Consider the following 22131-nt stretch of genomic DNA (forward strand, 5'->3'; position numbering starts at 1 on the left):
GCATAGAAATTGTTTTTGACAAAGAAAAGGGGGAGTGTGGTTCAGGAAATCACACTGTCATGTTTGTTTGACATGACAAACTCTGTGCAAACTTAACCTGGAGGATACCAGGTGGTGCTCATAAGAAGGTGGATACGAAGGTAGATAACTGGAAATAAGACAATATATGTAATGTAGGAAGACAAAAAAAGCTAAAATAAAAGGAACAGAGCAAGAACAATTCAGGGTGTGAAAAAATGTACTTATTGGTATAAACACTTACATAGGTTTCATTTAAAAATTTTAATATAGCTCCCTAATGGGTTTAGGTACATCCTTGAGAAAGGAGGCTATAAAGTAGTAACATCTTTGCCCTCAAGCATTTGATTCCAGGCTTCCTATTCCAAAACAAGTGGGAAATAATTTCAATTACATCAAGAGAAAGGATGTAAAGCCGAAATCATACCATGATTTGTGGCTTGGCCTTACCATATTATTGCATAATAGATGGCTGTGTGTGGACAGGCTTAAGATAATAGTTACTTAAAAAAAAACCCAGAACTATTTGGCAATGCTCCCAAACACCTTTTTTCAAGCAAGTAATCAAAAACTAGGAAAAAGGCTCCTTTCAAATTGTAGGTCTATACCCAGGTCAAACAATCTTAGTTATTTATACTTTGATAGTTAACAAAGGCCAGTGGTAGTACATATGCATTAAAAAAAAATTTTTTTACACTTAAATTTCAATAAAAGCTACCAGCAAAATGAAAAGATAATTTGGTTAGAAACACTCCAAAGGAGTTTCATGACTCTGCATTAGCCCTGAAGTTCAAAGCCTCCTATACAAAGAGGCCAAAGTCTGAGTTTACAGCAACCTCTACTGGATATTCACAAGCTTCAAAATTCTAGTTTCTTATCCAGGCCTATCAGTTGTCCCTTCTGATTACAGAGGGAAGCTTGTGATCTCTCCAGTATGATCACTGACTCATAGATGAATCTTTCAGAAAAAGCATGAACCTCTTCCCAGAAAAATCCAGAACTTGTGGAGATAAGGGTACGGCAGGATTCCAAATGTATTACATTCAAATTACTGCTTATGGAAAGAAAAACCAAGGAGGTCAAAGAAAAGGCATGGACACCAGAAAAGGGCTAAGAGGTCTGGGAAAGATGACCAGGTTTCTACAAGACCAGGGATAATGGAAATAACATAGTCAGAGAGAGACCTAGGTTCTACTCTTGACTTTTTAATTTACTAACTGTGGGACCAGGGGTCTCAGTTTCTTCATGTAAAGAAAGAAGCTGGACTAGATTAGCTCTAAAGGAGCCATCCAGCCCTAAAATTCTTTTCATTTTGCCACACAGCCTAGAATCAGTGTCCTGGCCAGTGTTTTCTATAGCCAGCTTCAGAGTCTCAAGGCTGTGGAAGAGTACTCCCTTCACTAGGACTGTTAGGTTTTTGTTTTTGGTGAGCCGTCAGCTGTTTTAATTTCTTTTCAGGGGTTACTCATTCTCCTATGTGTTCCAGATGAATTGATAAAAACACAATACGAAGCCAAGGGGATGGATGCAAAGGGACTGCAAATGGAAGGTGAATCAGGCCTTAAGGCAGACTGAGACCAGGGGAAGCTCAGAAACCAGCAGACAGGAGCCAGGGGGTCAAAGGCAGGGCAGCCAATAGATACAAGTGATCATCGAGTCCCAGAGGTCTGGAGGCTGGGAGATACTGAGTGAATCAGGCTGCAGACCAAGTGAAAGAGGCAAAAAAGGAGAATGCATTGGAATTTCTCATAAATCACTGGAAAAGAGGCAATGCAACCCTTCTATATGTTGTCTTCTCGAAACCTACTGTCAGATCAAGAAGTAATCACAGGGCCTATAGATCATCCACATTTGAGAAACATGTAATGTGTATGTAATGTGATCGCATGTAATGTGATCTTGCTGGAGTTAGGAAGAGAAGGTTAGAGTGAGTCTACCCCATGCTTTGACCCATGGGTGACCCCTAGAACATCCTGTCTTTCTGGCGGCCTAGACCGATGACAGTCTTCAGGGTCGGTGCTCAGGGAGAACCCTCTCCTAGGAGAGAAGAATTGGGGAAGGCAGGTAAGGCTAAGTCAAAGAAGTACAGTTGACCCTTGAACAACACAAGTTTGAACTGTGCGGCTCCACTTATAAGTGGATCTTTTTAAAGAAATACATACAATAGTACTACACAATCCACAGCTGGTTAAATCTGCAGATGCAGACCTGCTGATATGGAGGGCCTGGAGGGCCAGCTGTAAAGTTAGACATGAATTTTTGACCAAGGGGATGAAGGGGGAGGGTGTACCCTTAACCCTCACTTTGTTCAAGGGTCAACTATAATTGTCTGGGACAGAACAGTAGATCTGAGTCCAGCAACATTAGCAAAGAGAAACTTCTTTTATCATCCTCTCCAGACTAGCTGGTCAAAAGGATCTCAGATAGGGACCCTAACCATATGTAGAAATTGTGGTCTATTGGGACACAATTTATTCAGATTTGCATACACTGTCCTCCCCACCAACCTGCAAGATCCGAAACAAAGGCTTAGTGGTGCAAAAAATTAATAAACAGAAACCTCAATTAAACAGAGTCAGGAGACCAGTAGGAGGAGCTCTCATGCCCTGTGATGACAGCAGAGCCCAACAGAAAAACAAAGACTCCTCTCTTCTTTCCTGGCAAGGACTCAGCCAATGAAAAGCCATGGACTTGATTTACCATAGCCTTACCTACTTCTTTCCTGCCTATAAAATTCTCCTTCCCTTGACGTGTGAGGACTTGCATACCATGGTTGTACACCTCAAATTTATATTCTCTGCTGATCCAAAATAAACCCATCTTTGCTGGAGAAATAACTGGCAGTCTCTTAGTTTCAGGTCAACAGCGGTGAGGGACAGGAAATGAAAAAAACTCAGAGAGGGAAAGAGCCCAAAGTTGTATACCAAGACAGCAAGGCAGCTCCTTTTTTGCCCTCCCTGCCAAACTAATGGAAATGTGAGAAAAGAAAGGTTTTGTCCTCTAAAAACAAATTAGTCATTTCTCTTTGGGCTTGTAATTGAACACACAAACCTACCCAAGCACCACCAAACGAGTCCACAGGGCTGATTTTTACACTCCACAATAATCATAACATACTTGCAGCATATCATGTGAGGGTGATAATGTGAGCTGATTCCTGGAGCAACATTAGGAATATGGCAATCAGAGACTATCTTGTTTTCCAAACTCTGCTCCCAAAATGTAGAGTAAGTTTTTTTGGAAAGCAGCACTGTGCTTGTACTATACTCCAGGAGGCCACTAAAGTGCTCCAGAGTCACGAATTCACATGCCAACTACAGGAGGCAAACCTGCACTGAAATTATTACAGCCAAGTATGGAATCTCATTGCCATGGGTCAGGCTCCCATGAGCTGAAAATGCAGTTAACTGCTGAATGGAAAACAGGAATCAAATGAATGAGCCTTACCTCAGATCCTGCGGACCTTGCTGAAATTATAAGGCAACTATTTTGAACTTAGGAAAAGAGATCAAGTTAGCCTGAGTGTGTGGATCATATTTCAAAATCTAACTAGAAAACCAGATTTTTCTCCCCTGTAATTAGATTTATGTATTGCAAAGAAACTAATCTTTTAGAGATACCTAGTTTGAGGTTTAGGTTTTTTTTTCTTTTCTTGTAAGACAGCATTTATAATTTCAACAAATGAGGGCTATCCACAAACACCTGAAAAATCAAAACTGCAATGCCCAGTGTACTTTAGTGCTGGTTTCTTCCCTTCCTGCTTACATTGGTCAGGCTTCAATTCCTTATCATGTATTTGGGGCTGATAAGGTCTCCTTAAATTGACTGGAGATACTGTTACGATTAGTTTTCACAGAAAGTATACATGAAAGCCCTCTGGAGACATAAAGCAGTATAGTAATCATCACCATCATTATTACTACAATTAGAAACCTCTACCTTAAGCATGAACATATGACACCATAAGTTGGTGGAAAGATAAACACAGTGGCAGAGGGAGGTCATCTTGGTTTATCTGAAAACTTTAATTCTAGCCTATAGGCAATCTGTTTTTTTTGATCTGCAAAAATTTCAAGAAGTAGTTTAGCGATTTTGAATTTTAAAAGCATGGGGAGAATTCTTAAAATAGATTATAAGCATAGCATTTAAACCTCAGATGTGATTACTAAACACCTGAAAATTTCTAATATCTTGGGGAAAAAAAATTCAAAGCCAATTATACTCAGGGTGGTGTAAAAAAAGGATAGTGAACTTTAAGTCATCCACTTTAACAGAAGCCAGGAGTGGCTAACAGCTGTGAAACCTCAGTTGAGTCAATATTTCATTTATAGACATCAGCTACAAACAACTCCTGTCTAACCTTTGCCCAGGAGAGCCTACACATGCTAACTGTCCTGATTATGGTTTCATTTTTCTGTCCTTATATATTTATAATATCCAAGGTAAAGTTTTAATAAGCAATGATACGGACATAGGTGAGAAAGAGGATGGAGTAAAGGGCCTAGATAATTTACAAAGCACGTAGTCACCACCTGAACAAGTAAATGTAGGGGATGTTATAAAAATAAATAACAAAAAAAGTCACTTTAAGTTACTGGTTAACTTCCAACCCTCAAATTGATTCCTTTTTTTCTGGCCATGTAAAATGAATTTGCATCTACACTAAAGGACATGCAATTTTCAGTGCATGTTCTCCACAGTTTTGTTCCATATACATTAATAGTAAATAGAATTAAACATCAACAATAATAAATATTTCCAACTAAACCCTTTGGACTGCCTAGAAGACTCAAAATTGATTTGCTTTTCTGACCTCCAAAGGGCAGAAAATTAGGGCTTCAGAATATGGTATTTTTAGTATCACACCACCCACTCAAGATATCACAGTAATAAAATCATCAGGTGTTACAAGGGAAATGAAATGTATAGATCATGTATTACTATGCCTTCTCATTCACTCCACCCCTAAACACACATATCTTACAACAGAGTACAAATGTGGACAGTGAATCCTAGTAAGGTTAAATCGTCTGTCCTATTGAAAACTGCTACTTAGTGGCAGATCTGAGACTAGCACCCAGGTCCCCTAATTCCTACTTACTTCGCTCTTTATACCACCCTGGCCCATGCTATGATACCTCCTTTTATATGAAGTAGGGTTTTCATTGTTTAAAACCAAAATATTTAGAATAGTATCATTTTAAGAAAAGAGTAACATTGTCTTAAATGCCTCTTTTAGATTCCTCTGATAGTTCATCAGTGCCTTACGTTCATTTTTAAAATACACAAGTGTGAATGTATGTCAATTTGGGGATGTTAGGATTTAATGCTGAGAGCAGCACAACAATTCATATTTTGTTTTGCCAGCAAAGTGCAGAAATGATACTCCACAGAGGTTGTAAATGTGAAGTAACAAGCCAGAAAAGAGATGCACTGCTGGCATTTTCTGTAAAAGCAAAACGACACAAAAGCAGACATGCAGCTCATGTGAACTGTGCCTACCAAACAACAGAAGTTCAGGTTTATAATGAACTCAAATTTGAATATTTTTCACAAATATCTTTAAAACATGAGTATTTTTTTTTATAAATGACTTAGGCCACATGTGCATTTTAATTTTTTTCTCCTTTTAACAAAGAAATGAGGGTACATTTGGAAATCAAGAGAATGGACTTGTTCATCAAGTTCCCCATAAGTAAATCAAAGGGGTAATAAATCAAACGATGATCACTACGGTCCCTTCTAGTTTTCAGATGAAGTGACTCCTCATTAAGCACTACAAAAATGTTCAGCTCTTCTAAAATATCTAAATGGAAAAGAGAGCATCAGTGGGAAGAATGGAAGGATGGCTCCTTACCACCACGAAATCAACATTCACCTAAGGGTTCAATATTTAAGAAGAATTAAAGTCACAAATAAATACGACTGTGGGAAATTTTGAAATAAAATCTGTACCTATAACATCATACCAGTCAATATGGGACTTTTCTTTGGCTACAGTAAGCCTCGGGGACATTCCATTTGATCACAGTTAGAGGAAGTGGGAGGTGGGCTAGGAAGGAAGTTCAGGTCAGGAACCATGTCTGCAGGGCACTCACGTCCAGCAAACCAGGAGAGCCCCATGCTGCCCTGACTCCCCATGAGCACCCGCCTGCAACGTGAGCCACAATACTGAATAGTTTTCAGTTATGAAAACCTCTAATTTCTAGTTATTGTGGTTTAAAGCTTACAAATCCCCCTTTCACAAATTAAACTCCAAAGGACACACAGCCTGACCCTTAGTAGGATCAAAAATCTATCAGTTTTGATTTGAAAATTAAAAATAACCCAATTATGAACACTCAGGTCTAATGCCGTTGGTTAAACCTATATAAATTATGCCAGTTTAAACCTACAAAACTTATGCCATTTCCAGCACAGACTACCTGAAATGATACAATGAATGTTGCTTCTTTTACCTTCTGTAGGGTGAATGGCATCCAAGAAGAGTTGCTTGTTTGACCATTTATCCCCACTTCCTAAAAAAACAACAACAGAAAAGGAAAGTGAAACTCTACTAGTATAGACACATACACTATAAAAATAAGACAATACACAAAACCACTTCAATAAAAAGCATTATCACACAAATGAAGCAGAATTTTACTCAACTACTTAAGTCTCAAAACTGCATTTGCCAGCTAAAATAATTAGGCCATATAGGAAATGCATTAAAAGTAAACAAATTTGCCTTTTTAAAAATATGTTGTTGGATAATTTCTATGACTTTAATCAAGATAACCTGAAGATTGGTTGAAAGGTAAGGATAAAAGCTGACATTTTACCTAAAGAGTGATCTCTCTCCACTGGAAGCAGAGAATAAATATTAACATACAAAACAAAACTAAGAGGCTAAAGTGGAGGTGAAAATAAAACCCAAATTAAGCAAAAGGTTACACACAGGAACACAGAGGGACGTATGTCTACACATGGCAGACAGCTGCATTTAAAGCCTCATTCCAGAAACACGAAAGGCTCCACATCTGGCCATGCAAGTAGGATGCAAATGGGCATCAGGCTCATGGCAGTCACAACACTAACATGCAGGAGATGCTAGAGAAAAAGCCTGACTTCCAGGACACGTGGCTATACTGAACCAGATGGGATTTATCTTCTGTGTGAAAGAAGAATAGGAGTCTGACCTGTGAGAAGAGACAAATCTTCAGATGAGCCCTGACGAGGTTCAAGGGCCTATCCAGATCATAACAACGAGACAGATGCTCAGAGTAAAGGGAGGGTTGAGTGCGTATATTTCTAGTGCCCTCTGGAAATAACAGTTATGTGACTGAAGGAGGTGGGAAGAGTCTGACAAAGTATATAAATAGAAAAAAAGAAGATAGATAGGTTACGATGTAGGAGTGGAATCCTCCTGGACAAGAATCCTCAAGTGTCAGAGAAAGTATAGCAACTGTGGGACTTTCATATGCATACGAAACTGGTAAGATTTCAGGAGGCAGGAAAATGTGGTCCTGCTATGAAGGCTGCCAAACATGAAAAAAACAAGAATAGTCAAAGAAAATAAGTGGAGAAGAGCTCAAGAAGACTAAATTAGAAAATGCACCAAATACAAATAAAAAGAAGCAATTTCAGGATTCATATGGAACTCTGAAAATAGAGACAAACATGGGATTTCAGTAGGAATCCAAGTGAAGAAGATCTCTCTTTGCAATTAGCTGCAGAATCTAGAAACAATGAATATGCCTGCGTCAGGAGCGGATGACATTGAAGCAAGCAAAGGGGAGGTAGAGGCAAAGGCGGTGCAGTGAAGCATCATTCAAAGATGAATTCACAATGGACGTGGCCAAGAAATCTTAATGGAGGATGGAAGGCACCAATACCTTTTTCCGGAACATTAGGCTTCTCCTTTTTGTGCTTATATTTGCTGACAATTTTGTGGAATAAGTTCTTTTTCTGAGACTGGAAAGGACCTACAGACAATATTAATATAAATATATTTAAAATTCACAATGTTTCATAAAAAAATACTGTGTTTCTAAACAATTACACCCTCCCCCAGCTTGTGGAATAAGCAAACTGATTCACAAGAAATGTCATCTTGCATCTTTTCTCATCTAACTCGTGCTTAGCGTCCTTCCCTAGACTTACTGAAAAACCAGTGAGATTTTCCTTAGAAATATATTGGACAGAAGTCTCCATTAGGGCTGGGACTCCCTCAGCAGAAACTGCAGATTTAGTGACTAGAGACAGACCATAACCAGTAACAGCAGAGTAGATGTAGTCTGTAATAAAGAAAAGGTTTTACTTTAGATTCCTAAATACCATGACGGAAAGGATGGCACTGGCATTTCATCTCTCCTAAGAAACTGATTTTCACAAGGACAGCAGTTTGAGGACAACTTTTGGGTTGGCCCGACAGCTTTCTAGCCTATTCTGAGGATATTCTAGGAGGAAAAAAAGTGATTTAAAAATAGAAAAATATTTGCCAAAACTTTTTTTGGAGGGTGGTGGGGGTAGGGGAGTGGGGAGAAGTCTCAGACTGTATCTTAGTTTTTTCACATAAAGAAAAGAGAATTGGGATTTTTCAGTCACCCATCAGAAAGGCCAACAACAGCACTGACCTCCAAAAAGCAGGTTGCTTTCTACACTTGACTGATATTCCTATGTGAAACTGACATTTTCCATAACTTCTGTTTCCTCGTGTGTAAATGGGGATAATAATAGTGCCCAAGTCACAGGGCTGAAGGGAGAATTAAAAAATTAGAAGCTCTAGGGCTTCCTTGGTGGCGCAGTGGTTGAGAGTCCGCCTGCTGACGCAGGGGACACGGGTTCGTGCCCTGGTCCGGGAGGATCCCACATGCTGCGGAGCGGCTGGGCCCGTGAGCCATGGCCGCTGAGCCTGTGCGTCCGGAGCCTGTGCTCCGCAATGGGAGAGGCCACAACAGTGAGAGGCACTTGTACCGCAAAAAAAAAAAAAAAAATTAGAAGCTCTGTAAGCTGCTCCTGCTGCCAGTGTCTGCATCCACATGCCCTGCCTTCCTGCCAGAGGTAAACTATCTGTGCTCCTATCTAAAGTATACAATAAAATGGTTTTTATATTCACAAATATTTGCAGCCACCATCAATTTTAGAACATTTTTACCACCTCAAAAATAAATCCCATATTCTTTAGCTATCACCTCTCCCGACATCTGTATTCTCCCTATCCCAGACTGCCCTGGCTAGAATCTCCACTATAATGTTGGATAGAAATGGTGAGAGTGAACATCCTTGTCTTTATTCCCTATCTTAGGGGGAAAGCAACAAATCTTTCACCATTAAGCATAATGCTAGTTGTGAGGTTTCTTTTTTTTTTTTTGGTGTCTTTTATCAGGTTTAATAAGTTCCCTTTTATTTCTGAGTTTGTTGGATGTGAATCATGAAAAGGTGTTGAATTTTGTCAAATGCTTTTTCTACATTTTCTACGTCTATTGAGATGATCCTGTGGATTTTTCTTTGTTGTTGTTTTACTGATATGGTAAATTACATCAACTGATTTTTGGATGTTAAACCAACCCTGCATTCCTGGGGTAAAATACCAATTGGTCACGGTATATAATTCTTCTTATATCAATTCACTTTGTTAGTATTTTGTTAAGGATTTCTGTGTCCATATCTGTTAGAGATAGTGGTCTGCAATTTTTCTTTTTTGTGATGTTTGTCTAGTTTTGACATTAGTATAATACTGGCCTCATAGAATGATTTGGGAAGTGTTCCCTCCTCTTCCAATGTTATGGACAAGCTTATGAAAAACTGGTATTAATTCTTTAAGTGTTTGGAAGAATTCAGTGGTGAAGCCATCTGGGTCTGGTACTTTTTCGATTACTAAATTCAATCTTTACACTAGCTATAGGTCTATTCAGATTGTCTACTTCTCCTTAAGTCAGTTTAGGTAGTTTGTGTCCTTCTAGTAATTGTCTGTTTCATGTAGGTTATCTAATTTACCGGCATATAACTTTTCATAGTATTCCTTTATAGTCCTTTCCAGTTTTGTAAGGTCGGTAGTAATGGCCCCTATTTCATTTCTGATTCTAATGATTTGAGTCTTCTTTTTCCCTTGGTCAGTCTAGCTAAACATTTATCAAATTTGTTGTTCTTTTCAAAGAATTAGCTTTTGGTTTTAATGATTTTCTCTATTGTTTTCCTATTCTTTAATTCATTTCATTTCATTAATCTCCTCTCTAATCTTTATTATTTCTTTTCTTCTACTTCCTTTAGGTTTAGTTTGTTCTTCTAACAGTGTCTCAAGACAGGTTATGTTATTGATTTGAGATCTTTCTTCTTCCTTAATATATGCATTTACACCTATAAATTCCCCTCTAAGCAATGCTCTGGCTGTATCCTACAAATTTTAGTATGCTGTGTTTTCATTTTATTCATCTCAAAGTATTTTCATATTTCCCTATTGATTTCTTCTTTGACTTATTGGTTATTTAGAGTGTGTTGCTTAATTTCCACATATTTTTGAGTTTTCTAAATTTTTTCCTGCTGTTCATTTTTAATTTCATTCCACTGTGGTCAGAAAACATAATTTGAATTATTTCAATGCTTTTAAATTTACTGGTTTGTTAAATGTCCCAGCATACTGTGTATTCTGGAGACTGTTCCATGTCCACCTGAGAAAAATGTATATGATGCTATTGTTGGGTGGAGCATTCTATATATATCTGTTAGGTCTAGCTGTTGTATAGTGTTCAAGTCTTCTCCTTCTTTGTTGATATTTGGCCTTCTTGTTCTATCAAAACTATTCTTTTTTCCATATCATTGCTCACCTTCTGATACATTATATACTTTTCTTATTGTTTAGGCTTGTTTATTCCTGGTAGTCCCACTAAAATGTAACCTCCTTGGCAGCAGGGTTCTTTGTTTTCATTCACAGATATATTCTACATGCCTAGAGTGGTGCTTAACACATGACTGATTCTCAACAATACTGTTGCATGCACAAATAAATAAAGCTCTTAAAACACTGATGGCATCAATAAAGAGCTCAAGAAATGACAGTTTTTGCCATTATTACTGATAACATAAAGGTGTACAAGTGTTTTTTGATGACTACACCAAGTCATCCTAAATAACCAATAGCAAATACTTCTGAATTGGGTGGTGGTGATCTGAAATGGAAACAGAAAATATTTCTTATTTGTTTTTTGGGGGAGGTGGGGGGGGGAGTGAACAAAAAGGGAAAGAAAATAAATTTAACAAATACAAAGAAAATATATCATGTATATAATCTACACTAATATTATAGGTATTCCCTATAGTCCATTTGCAATTACTCATATGTATTTTATACAGTCTAGGAAACTGCAGGCCAGTGCACATGAATGACAGACACATGGGTAATCACAGAAAACAGAAGAAGAAGAAAGCATAAAAACAATTCTGAGACTTCTCAGGACCATAAGGATCCTAGTGATTTACCCATAGGAAAATAATTTAATAATAATAAGCTATTGCCTCACAGGGAGAATGATTTCTGTGTTCATCACTGTGTATGAGGACAATGGGATAAGGAAGTGGTTCACAGAAGCAAACTGATTTGATGTATGGAATGGGTTAAGAAAGAAGAATAGAATACATATTTTCAGACCAAACCATACTCAGACAAATCTAAAAAGTATAATTTAAGGACAAAACTAAATATAGAGCTTGCCAATTTTAACATAAAAAAAGAACATCCAGTGTGGTTTAGTACATAGAAGAGCTCCTGTAAACTTATATTTTTAAACCTCCTTGCTGCTAGCCATCCCCAAACTATAACTATAAAACAAATCTAAGCAAATGACAAGTTCAGATAAAAAAGAAAGTGACAAACTTGAAGGAGTAATAGATAAGATATGATGGTATTCACTGAAAAGCAGTAGTTTTAGAGTCAAGAAGTGAACAATTTGATTCCTGCCTACCAGGAATTTTTCCATAGTTAATTATTCTATTAACATAGAAATATGTCCATGGAGGGAAAAGGTAGGAAGTCAAAAGCAGAGAAAAGAGTTTTAGAAGGAATCATTCAGAAAGCAAAGAACTGGCAACTGTCTTTCACTAAAACACCATCTCATGTTTCCATGCCATCTCATCTCATCTTCCTACCAAATTTCTTTAAAGACTGTATCAGCTTCCACTTCCTTATGACAAAATCACCTGTTGCTGGCATATAAACTAGCTTAGGACTCCACGTACATTTTGGGGCTGGATGACCTGTGTTTTGAAGGTATCAAACTCTTTGGCACCCCAACTTCACAGCTGGGTAGAAAATAGCAGAGACAAACCACAATCTGAGAGGGTAAGAAGGGTGCCATAGAGACATTAACAATAACTTTTCCAAAACATTAATGTTGTTCATGGTTTGCTGAAAAATGGACATGTTTTGGCTGAGAAGTGTAGTGACATAGGAGCCATTTCAGTATTAGCATGGTATGAAAACTTTTCAAGGTCAGCAAGTAAGGTGAATTAAGTGAACCTTGCTCTGGAGAACTATTATAGGAAACAAGTGTTCGGCATAACTAGAATGGTGGTGGCTTAATGTCCAGTTTCTATAGTTTCATGTTTTTAAGCTATAAAAAGGGAAGAAGGTTTATTCTAAGACTAGGCTGTCATTTCTGTAATGAACACATAAGTGATGAATGACCAGTGAAACAACAAATTCCTTTGCAATAATTTATAGCAGAGCTTCCCTGGTGGCCTAGTGGTTAAGAGTCTGCCTGCCAATGCAGAGGACATGGGTTCGAGCTCTGATTCGGGAAGATTCCACATGCCGGGGAGCAACTAAGCCCGTGCGCCACAACTACTGAGCCTGTGCTCTAGAGCCCGTGCTCTGCAGCAAGAGAAGCCACCGCCAATGAGAAGCCCGTGCACCGCAATGAAGAGTAGCTCCTGTTCACTGCAACTAGAGAAAGCCCATGCGCAGCAACAAAGACCCAACACGGTCAAAAATAAATAAATAAAATAAATAAATTTATTAAAAAAAAAAATTTATACCAAAGTGCTCCCAGCTGCTTGGCATATGAATCTGTGGACTGGAGTAAGTTCAAGTAAACCAGCCACAATCAAGTTAGGATTCACTGAGGGGAAGGGGCCACCTTAGTGTGCTAGACATACATGCCTTGTTTAAAAAAAAACTCAGGATTATACTAGGTATACCTTTTATACATGCAAATGTGCTGTCACCATGTTCAAGAAAATGTCTGGTGGCAGTGAAGACTCTCAGTTACATGGCGAAAAACAGAGTTCTGCCCAACCTGGAAGCTATCACTTCCTGATAGGAAAGGATGGCCTGGCTTTCATCACATTTCAGCTCTTGAGCACAGAAAGTATCTTCAGGTTGGCTCAAACCCAAACAGGGGTTCCTGTCCTCAGTCTTTTATTTTGTAAACCTGCTTCTTTTATTCCACTGTGATTTTTAAAAATCTCAAATCCTTAACCATTTGAAATTTCAATCTTGCAGTGTAAGTGTGAATTGGAAAAAAAAATGAGAACGACCAACAGTATGTTTGTTAATGGGCAAAAAACAATGTGAAAAGATAAAGAAATAAGGGAGGAGAAATTAAGTCAAGGGTCAAGCTCAGGCATAATTTAAACACTCTAAATTGAACTCAATTAACTTTTTCTCCATGACCCTACTTTGCTTGAAAATTACTATTTTACAGAGCAGTCCGACTTCTGAAACTTTTGTAAAAAGTGCTTCATACATTAAGAGTAAATACACACTTAAAATAATGTGTCAAAACAAACCTCTTAAGAAGTTACAATTAAATTTAGATTTATAATTCAAAGCTTTCATTTGAATATATATAAGTAACTGCGGGAGAGAAACCAGAAAACACTATAGGAATGGGCTGCTTCAGCTGACCTGCATTGTGAGTTAGATGGATTATAATTTCCTGGATAATTTGTTCTTAGAAGCAAAGGGAAATTCTATTCCTAAATCATCTATATACTAAGCCTACTATAATGTAGTCTGAGTCTCCTTGGAGGAAGGTGACAATTATTTTCATCCCTTTTTATTGTAAAGTTTCTGACAAGACCTATTACCTTATAGACATAAGGGACAGGGCAGAGATAGTGGAGGGGACGATGGAAAAGGGGAAGACTGCTTAGAAATACAGATATAAATAAGAAGACCACTGGAAAAACAGAACTGTTAAGCCCAAGCAGGTGCTACGATTTTGAGATATGTAACTATATAAATCATTTTCCTCTAGAAATTACATTTCATAAAAATTCTATACATATAACCTGGAGGAGCTAAAAAAGTACCTAGTATAAGGCAGGGAAAAATTGTAATAAGTGCTGAATAACAAATATAGGAGAAAATAAAATACAGACAAATGGCAAACTGTGGGAGAAAAAATGGGGTTTCCTATGAATACCCGCTCCTTTACTAAAGAACTAATGATCTCACTCACAATGTTTGCTTTGAACGATTCATTATGTAAAGATGCAAAGGGTCTAGACTCCAAGAAATCAATCTCCTCTATCCTCTAAAGATCAGGCAATTACAGCACAGCTGGTATGATAATTTCATTAATAACTTGTAGGATAGTACACTGGCACTGCTAATGCCAAATTACAATCAGCCACAAATACTATTTCTTTAGTTTGCTAAATAGAGAATATATTATTTAATTTCTGCTTTATTTTAATCACATTTTGCTCCACAAGTCGGAATGCAGAGCAAAATCTAAAGCCTTGACAGACCTCCTACCTATGTAATTATTGATATCCTGTATAAGAACCAGGGACTTTGTGGCTTGAGAGGCATAATGGAAGAGTTAAGGTGATACTGTATAAAGTATACTCCAAAACTCCAAAAAGCTATTTCATAGCAAAAGAAATACTGTTAATCTCAGCTGGGAGAGGAAAAACATATAACAGACAACCAAGACCCAAGAGCAGGTCTCGTGAAAATACATTCTAACTTCAGGGTTTTATAGCTTTACAAAGATAAATCTACTGTTACTATCCCTGAAGGATAATTTGGCCAACTGCAGAGCTCTAAAATGAATGTCTCCAACTGCAAGGAGTGGAGGAAGAGAATACATCCTGTACAGCAATCAGTTAAGTTCCATTTTATTAGCTTGTCAGGTATTTATCAGCAACTTTAAATCCAAGAATTATGGGGCTGATGATACCTGGCATCTTTGGGCTCATGGACTACTTTACCTATTCCTAAATATCTCTAGGGCACAAGGACTGTCATTTCATTTGGCAATCTATTACAGTGCTCAGCTACCTACCTGTCAACAAGCTGCTTTATTTCTTTCCTATGTATCTTGGGAGATCTCAGAACAACCCTATTTTATTTTCCCAGATGAGCAGACTTGGTGATGCAACGTTTCTTTTTTAGTTCTTTATTCACTAGACTTGTTTTTATTAACCACAGCGGAAAGCCAAGCTAATTCTAAAATCACTTTTACATTCTTCCCTGCTTTTAATCATGAAGGGAGAATATTTTTCAACCTTTCAGATTCATCCTGAGATACAGGTCTCCTCAGTTGTTTCAATTCCAGTGTACAATGGGGGTTTTAGGTCTTGAGGGAAAAAGGTTTACGTTTCTTCAGACATAATTTTTCCCTAGATATATATACCTTATATACTTCCCCAAATCCATGAAATTATATATCCTCATTAACATTTATCTTTGATCATTATCCATGATTGTTAGATTTGGGCAAGATTTATGTAAAGATATATGTCATCATCTATCCATCTATCCAACTAAAAAACACACACACAAAAGAATTAATCTGATTTGCCATAAAGCAAGCAGCAGGTAGCCTCTTTTACAGGGTAATTATGAGAAATCTACCAAATCCTGCTCAGAATTCGATCCTGGAAATAACAAAACCTTGGCCACACTAGTTCTTCATCTCTCCATTCACTACCCTTATAGGAGAGCTACCAAAAGAAGTCTTTCACATCTGTATGGAAAACTAGAGGTATATTTGCCCATCAACCTTTAGACCTAAAGTAAAATCAGAAGACGAGTTTCTCACTGGGAGCAATACTGTCATTTAGGGTAGGACAATTCTTCATTGTACTTGAATGTCCTGGGTGGGTTTGGATGTTTAGAACCCCAGCCCCTGCACCACAAATGTAATGGTGGTCCCAGGTGTTGAGACCACTGAAAAGGCACCCCCCACTCTTTAAAACCCCTCTAAGGGGCTTCCCTGGTGGCGCAGTGGTTGAGAGTCCGCCTGCCGACGCAGGGGACACGGGTTCGTGCCCTGGTCTGGGAAGATCCCACATGCCGCGGAGCAGCTGGGCCTGTGAGCCATGGCCGCTGAGCCTGCGCATCCGGAGCCTGTGCTCCGCCACGGGAGAGGCCACAACAGTGAGAGGCCCGTGTACCGCAAAAATAAATAAATAAATAAAACCCCTCTAGGAACTACAGTGTTGCCCCTAATGAGTGCTGAGATCCACCCAAGTCAAACTGATAATTTAAAAAGCTTCTTTGATATACACAGAGGAGAATCTGATATTCTTGAAAACACAGCATTTTTCTAAATTTAATGAAACCAATAAAAATTATATTGCCGGAGTATTACAGGGAGTTTTATTTTCATTTGATTCACACTGCCAGTAAAGAATAGTGTCTCCCTATTAGGTGAATGGAAGGATTTCACTACCCCAGAGTCCAACCTGTTGCAGACAGACAGGGAACAGAAGAATTAGGCTCAGCCAGCAGTTTCTGCTCAAGAGAAGCTCAACATTCCCAATCTGAATTCTGGAGAGCAGGAGGTCGAAGACCATGTATAACACTTTCAAAAGAGCTACACACTTATGGGCAAATGTATAGGCTGAGATGCCAAAGGACAAAGGCTGAAGAGACTTAGGAAGGAAAGAAGAGAGAGAGAAGTAAGGCAGGAACCAAGATAATCTTGGAAAGCAACCTGAAATTCCAACTCGTTGCTTCAACTGTAAACCCAGTTACATTATCTAAAGGGAGCTGCAGACGCTGAGAAGAGGCTTCAGTTAGATTCTGACCACACTGCAGGAAAGTACAGCACACATCTAACCTTTGCTGGTTTTAGTCGGTTCTGAGGACATATTTCCAGTCTTCTTCTTTTTTCTTGGGACAGGTACACATTTCCGGTCAAATGTAACAGGACTATACTGAGGGAGGCTGTTGAATTTCTTTTCAAATTCTTCATCCAGCTTTGCTGAGCTAATAAAAGAGGGGAGGGGATAGAATCAATCAGCACATGATGTAAATATTTAAACAGAAAATGATATATCTAAGATATATCTTATCTAATATATCTATATCTAATATATCTAAGATATATTTAAAGATATTCCATTTGAAAATGGGGTCCCTATGAATTAGGGCATTATTAATAAATTCTGTGCAAGGACAAAAAACATCTTTTCAGAAGTGCTTGAGATTTACCAACACAATTTTCTTCATAAACTCATACAACAGATTATTACCTTAGAAAAGTAGAAACATTATATAAAAATAGCAGAATATTTTTTAAAGTGGAGAATTTGCTGTTCTTTCCATTGGTGTGGGAATTTTTCATTAAGTTCAATACAAAGCATATTCCATCCAGACAAGTTTCTCATTCTAAAGATTCTCGTGTGTGTGTGTGTGTGTGTGTGTGTGTGTGTGTGTGTGTGTGTGTGTGTGTGTGTGTGTGTGTGTGTGTATGCAAGCTTATGGACTATGGTATATTGGTAATTTTGTAAGCTTAATTTAAAAAAATTATTGACTAGTACGTGATTAAAATATACACACACAAAGAAAATGCAAACAAATATTCTGAATATTAGAAAAAAATTCTGGGCAGTTGACCAGGATGAGGACAAGACACTCAATGAAAAAAGTAAAGCCAATTTTCAAAGAACACAACTGGCAAAGAGGCAACATTGCCTTAATGCAAACCACAAATGACTTCATAAATGCCACCAGCAAGCCACCAGCAAAGTTGGGAAATCCTTGGGTTGCTTTTGACTGTCTGTAAGTCCCCCTCACAGCAATGGCAGTATGCCTGCTGGATCCTAGGCTAGCTGCTGGCTTTCATTTATAGTGAGACTTATTAGCTAAGATGCAACCCAAACAGATGGGAGAAGCTGCAGAACTGCTGTGCTTGGTAGATGGAAAATGGAAAGCGTACTGAGAAGAGAGCAGCTTTGAGTACCAACTTACAAGAAGTTAACGTGTTAGGCTGCTACCTGAGGGATGTCCTTGAGGTGTGTCCACTTAAGACTATTCTCAGTTTTGGAGAAATGTACAGGAATTGGGAGCAGAGATAAGACAGTCAGATGACCATCAGAATGGCCAACTGAAAAAGGCCACTACTAAGTTCTAACAAAGCAGTGAAGGGTGGTGGGTGGGAGTGATGTTCCTCCCTTAATAAAACTGTCTTTTCTCATTTCAGTTAATAAATATTTATACTAATGGAAAATCAGATACTATCTGATACTAATCAGATGCTGTCAGAAAGCTATCGATAAGTCGTAAATTTTTCAGATACTCTGGATAACCAAAAGAAAAATACGAAAATGCAAGCTGTAACTCCTTAGGTCCTTTCTTTTTTCAACTAGAATAATTACCTATGTTTTTCGTGGAGAAGTCTATAAAAGTAGAACTGCCAATACTGAGTGAATTTTCCTTGGCTATAGTTAACTAAACAGGGAGCACACTTTCTGCAATAAAAAGGTTTAAAATGCTCATTTAGAAATCTCAGAGAAGACTGACAGGATCTGGCATTTTTCACTGCTCATGAACTATGTTGGCATGTTCCAAACAAAGCAAACCCAGATAGTCTGATTCTGATAGGCCAATTTGTATAGCAGGGAGAAGAGGAAAGATCAGAGTTTTATCACCGATTTAGCCTGCAGAAAACCACACTCCCAGTTAAATACATGTGGCTTCCTTAGAAATGATTAAAACAAAAAAAAATACCCCACATCCCAATCTCTTTTCAGGAACAGATTTTCAAAAGATTGTTTCACTTTTCTTCTTCCTCAAAGAAGACTGGTAAAAATCTCTCTCTCATAGCTTCAGCAGTTTTGAATGGAAGCACCAGAGAACTTTCTGCTGGGGAGCCTTCATGCCTGCTTAACTCCCCTGGCCTTCATATTGTTTGCAACAAGACCTGCTTCCTTCTCAGTTTGCAGACCCACAGGGCACTGGTAGTTCCAGGAGATATAGAGCACTGGTCCTGATGCTCAATTGTCACTTTTTAAGAAAATCATGCAAATACTTTTGTATTTGACAATGACAAATGTGAGGATTTTCATGTCATTCTTTAAGCATAATGTCAGCAAAACTAATTTGAACTACTTTGGACTTTTAAAAACGTTAGAAACAAAATATATAAAATTATAAATATATCATCTCGATATATATAATATTGAGGAATCATCATCACAAGAAATAATTTCCACCCTCCCACTGTATGATGAGGGCCTTAAGATTAACCAGACCTTAAAGCACTGTAACGTCCAGTTGAAAAAGTACACTATCCCACAAAAAGAAATGCAAATATTTATGGATAAACCAAGTATAATACTCCCAAATGCATAAAATTTGCATGCCTCTAACATACTTATGAAAAAATATGGAAAATATATTAAAATGTACTTATTTCTAGTCAATGTATTCTTTTCAAATTGGGCTAATGAGAAATCTCAAAGGAATTTTAAAGCAGTACAACTGAATATACAGATGATTTCTTCACCAATATAAAGTACTGAATCTCCTAACAAAATGCTTTCTGTTAAGATTGGTATTAGGAGTCTGTTTTATATAATAAAAAATGAAATAATTCTTTTTTTTTTTTTAGAGTTTTATTAATTAATTAATTTATTTTTGCTGTGTTGGGTCTTCATTTCTGTGCGAGGGCTATCTCTTGTTGTGGCAAGCGGGGGCCACTCTTCATCGCGGTGCACGGGCCTCTCACTATCGTGGCTTCTCTTGTTGCAGAGCACAGGCTCCAGAAGCGCAGGCTCAGTAGTTGTGGCTCACGGGCCTAGCTGCTCCGCGGCATGTGGGATTCTCCCAGACCAGGGCTCGAACCCATGTCCCCTGCATTAGCAGGGAGATTCTCAACCACTGCGCCACCAGGGAAGCCCTTTTTTTAATTTTTTTTAAATTTTTATTTATTTTTGTGGTACGCGGGTCTCTCACTGTTGTGGCCTCTCCCGTTGCGGAGCACAGGCTCCGGACGTGCAGGGTCAGTGGCCATGGCTCACGGGCCCAGCCGCTCCGCGGCATGTGGGATCTTCCCAAACCGGGGCACGAACCCGTGTCCCCTGCATTGGCAGGTGGACTCTCAACCACTGTGCCACCAGGGAAGCCCATAAAAAATGAAATAATTCTTAATGATTTTACCTTGATGTATGCTCTTTCTTGATACTGCATTTTAATACATAATTAATTGCTGAATATTCTCTGTATCAAGAGAATACTTAATCTAATATTTTAATCTCAGAGCATTAGAACATAGCTTACACAAAACAAAGTCAGAGGTAGAAACATAATTTTATCTACATTTTCAGCTGTCATTATTTTATAAACATGTACATAACCTTCAGAAATATTAAATGAAGTACATACAGTATGTAAAATGAGCAAAGTATAAACATACTTATATAATATCCATCATAAATTTCAGATGAGAAATGCATCCTGGAGATGTATTGTAAATGTAAAACATATATAATGTAACGCCACTGATACAAGATGGACCTCCGTTCAAACTCAGGCCTAAGTCTAAAATCTACACATTTTGTACTATACTTAAAACATGAATGACACTATCACTCACACAACCATGCTAACAGCAGGAATCATGCGATACACTTGATTTGTGTTCCTTCATGTGCTTACTAAGATGGCAGGAGGTGCTGACTGGATACTCCAAGAACAAGCAGTTAGTGATCTGTTTACCTTGAAAATACCACCACATTTGGGGTCTGTGCTGTGTGTCTGACTGTGCTCACAGACACTTACCCAAGGAGAGAGTCTTCCTTTGGCTTTGTCTTCTTGAACTTCTTGCTTCCACTGGTCCCACTCTGGTTAAATGTCCAGCTTTCTTCATTCCAACACCCTTCGTGATCAGAGGAGTTTCCTTTTCCTGAGCTTCGTTTCCCTAAGGAAATTCAAAAGAAAGAGTGTGCTTGGTATATTGGGATGGAAGGGAAATCATCTTAGTTGCTTCACAAGTGATCTCTTGACCCCTTAGGTATCATTTGCATGATGCCATTTGTAACTATTTCAGATTCCTCAGAGTGATTCCTGATGGACCACCTTTAATAACAGAACATGCAAAAAAGTAACTTACAGACTCTGAGATCCACAATCTCATCATAACAGGTGCTACATGACTCATGAGACAGACTAACTATCAATACTACTAATTTTTCCATTAGATAATCAGCCTGAGGTGTGGGAGCCCTTTTCTGGTATGCACTATTAATTCTAATTTCCCCAAGACTTACTGGAATGACATCCCTGGAGAACTATGTACTCTCAAGGATCTTCATTCAGGACTTGTTAGACCTATTTTCACACATCTCTATAGTTGGAATTTAGCTTGGCAACAGGTAGTCCCCTAGCCAGATACTATATTTTAAAATAGATGAATTTATATGAAACACTCTATGGAATAAAGGTATATATATTAACTGGTTTCTGGATACTGTTATGTTTCAAAGAGCTCTTCACTTCAACTACAGTTTTGATTACCTCGTGGGGAGGGCCAGATAAGTTATTTGCTTCTAGAGTCTACAGGTCAAGATTCTGCCAAACATATCTGCTTGTTTCAGAAAATTATTACCATCAATTTTAAAAACCAGACTTAAGAGCTCTACACATGCAATACTGATCCTTCAAAACAAAAAGCCAGCCAACACCAGTAAAAAAAAAGGTTGGAGTAACTTTGAACACTTATATTCTGAGAACCACGTACAAAGTGAATAGAAACTCCCCTTAATGGTGCTAAAAACATATAGGTAAAATGACAAATGTATATAATCTAAAAACTGTAAAGAATTGTACAAATGTAAAATATTATTTTGATACTATACTGTTCTTTACTGTGGTTCTTTTCAATACGTTTAAAGGAG

The 22131-nt window shown here is 38.1% G+C and overlaps 1 protein-coding gene across 5 annotated transcripts in view; it reads right to left on the reverse strand.

Annotated features, from left to right (window-relative positions):
- Nucleotides 1-22131, reverse strand: part of BBX (BBX high mobility group box domain containing) — a 280826-nt gene that overhangs the window by 14062 nt on the left and 244633 nt on the right. For 4 of the 5 annotated variants that reach the window (XM_082654201.1, XM_082654203.1, XM_082654200.1 and 1 more), the window contains 4 exons: nucleotides 21017-21155; nucleotides 17073-17221; nucleotides 7896-7985; nucleotides 6477-6536 (listed from right to left, as the gene is read on the reverse strand). In XM_082654201.1, coding sequence (XP_082510327.1) covers nucleotides 6477-6536; nucleotides 7896-7985; nucleotides 17073-17221; nucleotides 21017-21155 — 438 coding nt within the window. The remainder of the gene's footprint in view (nucleotides 1-6476; nucleotides 6537-7895; nucleotides 7986-17072; nucleotides 17222-21016; nucleotides 21156-22131) is intronic. The other variant, XM_082654204.1, reaches the window with a different exon arrangement.

Source organism: Grampus griseus (assembly GCF_964374135.1).
Source record: "Grampus griseus genome assembly, chromosome: 5".
In the NCBI taxonomy this organism is placed as follows: Eukaryota; Metazoa; Chordata; class Mammalia; order Artiodactyla; family Delphinidae; genus Grampus; species Grampus griseus.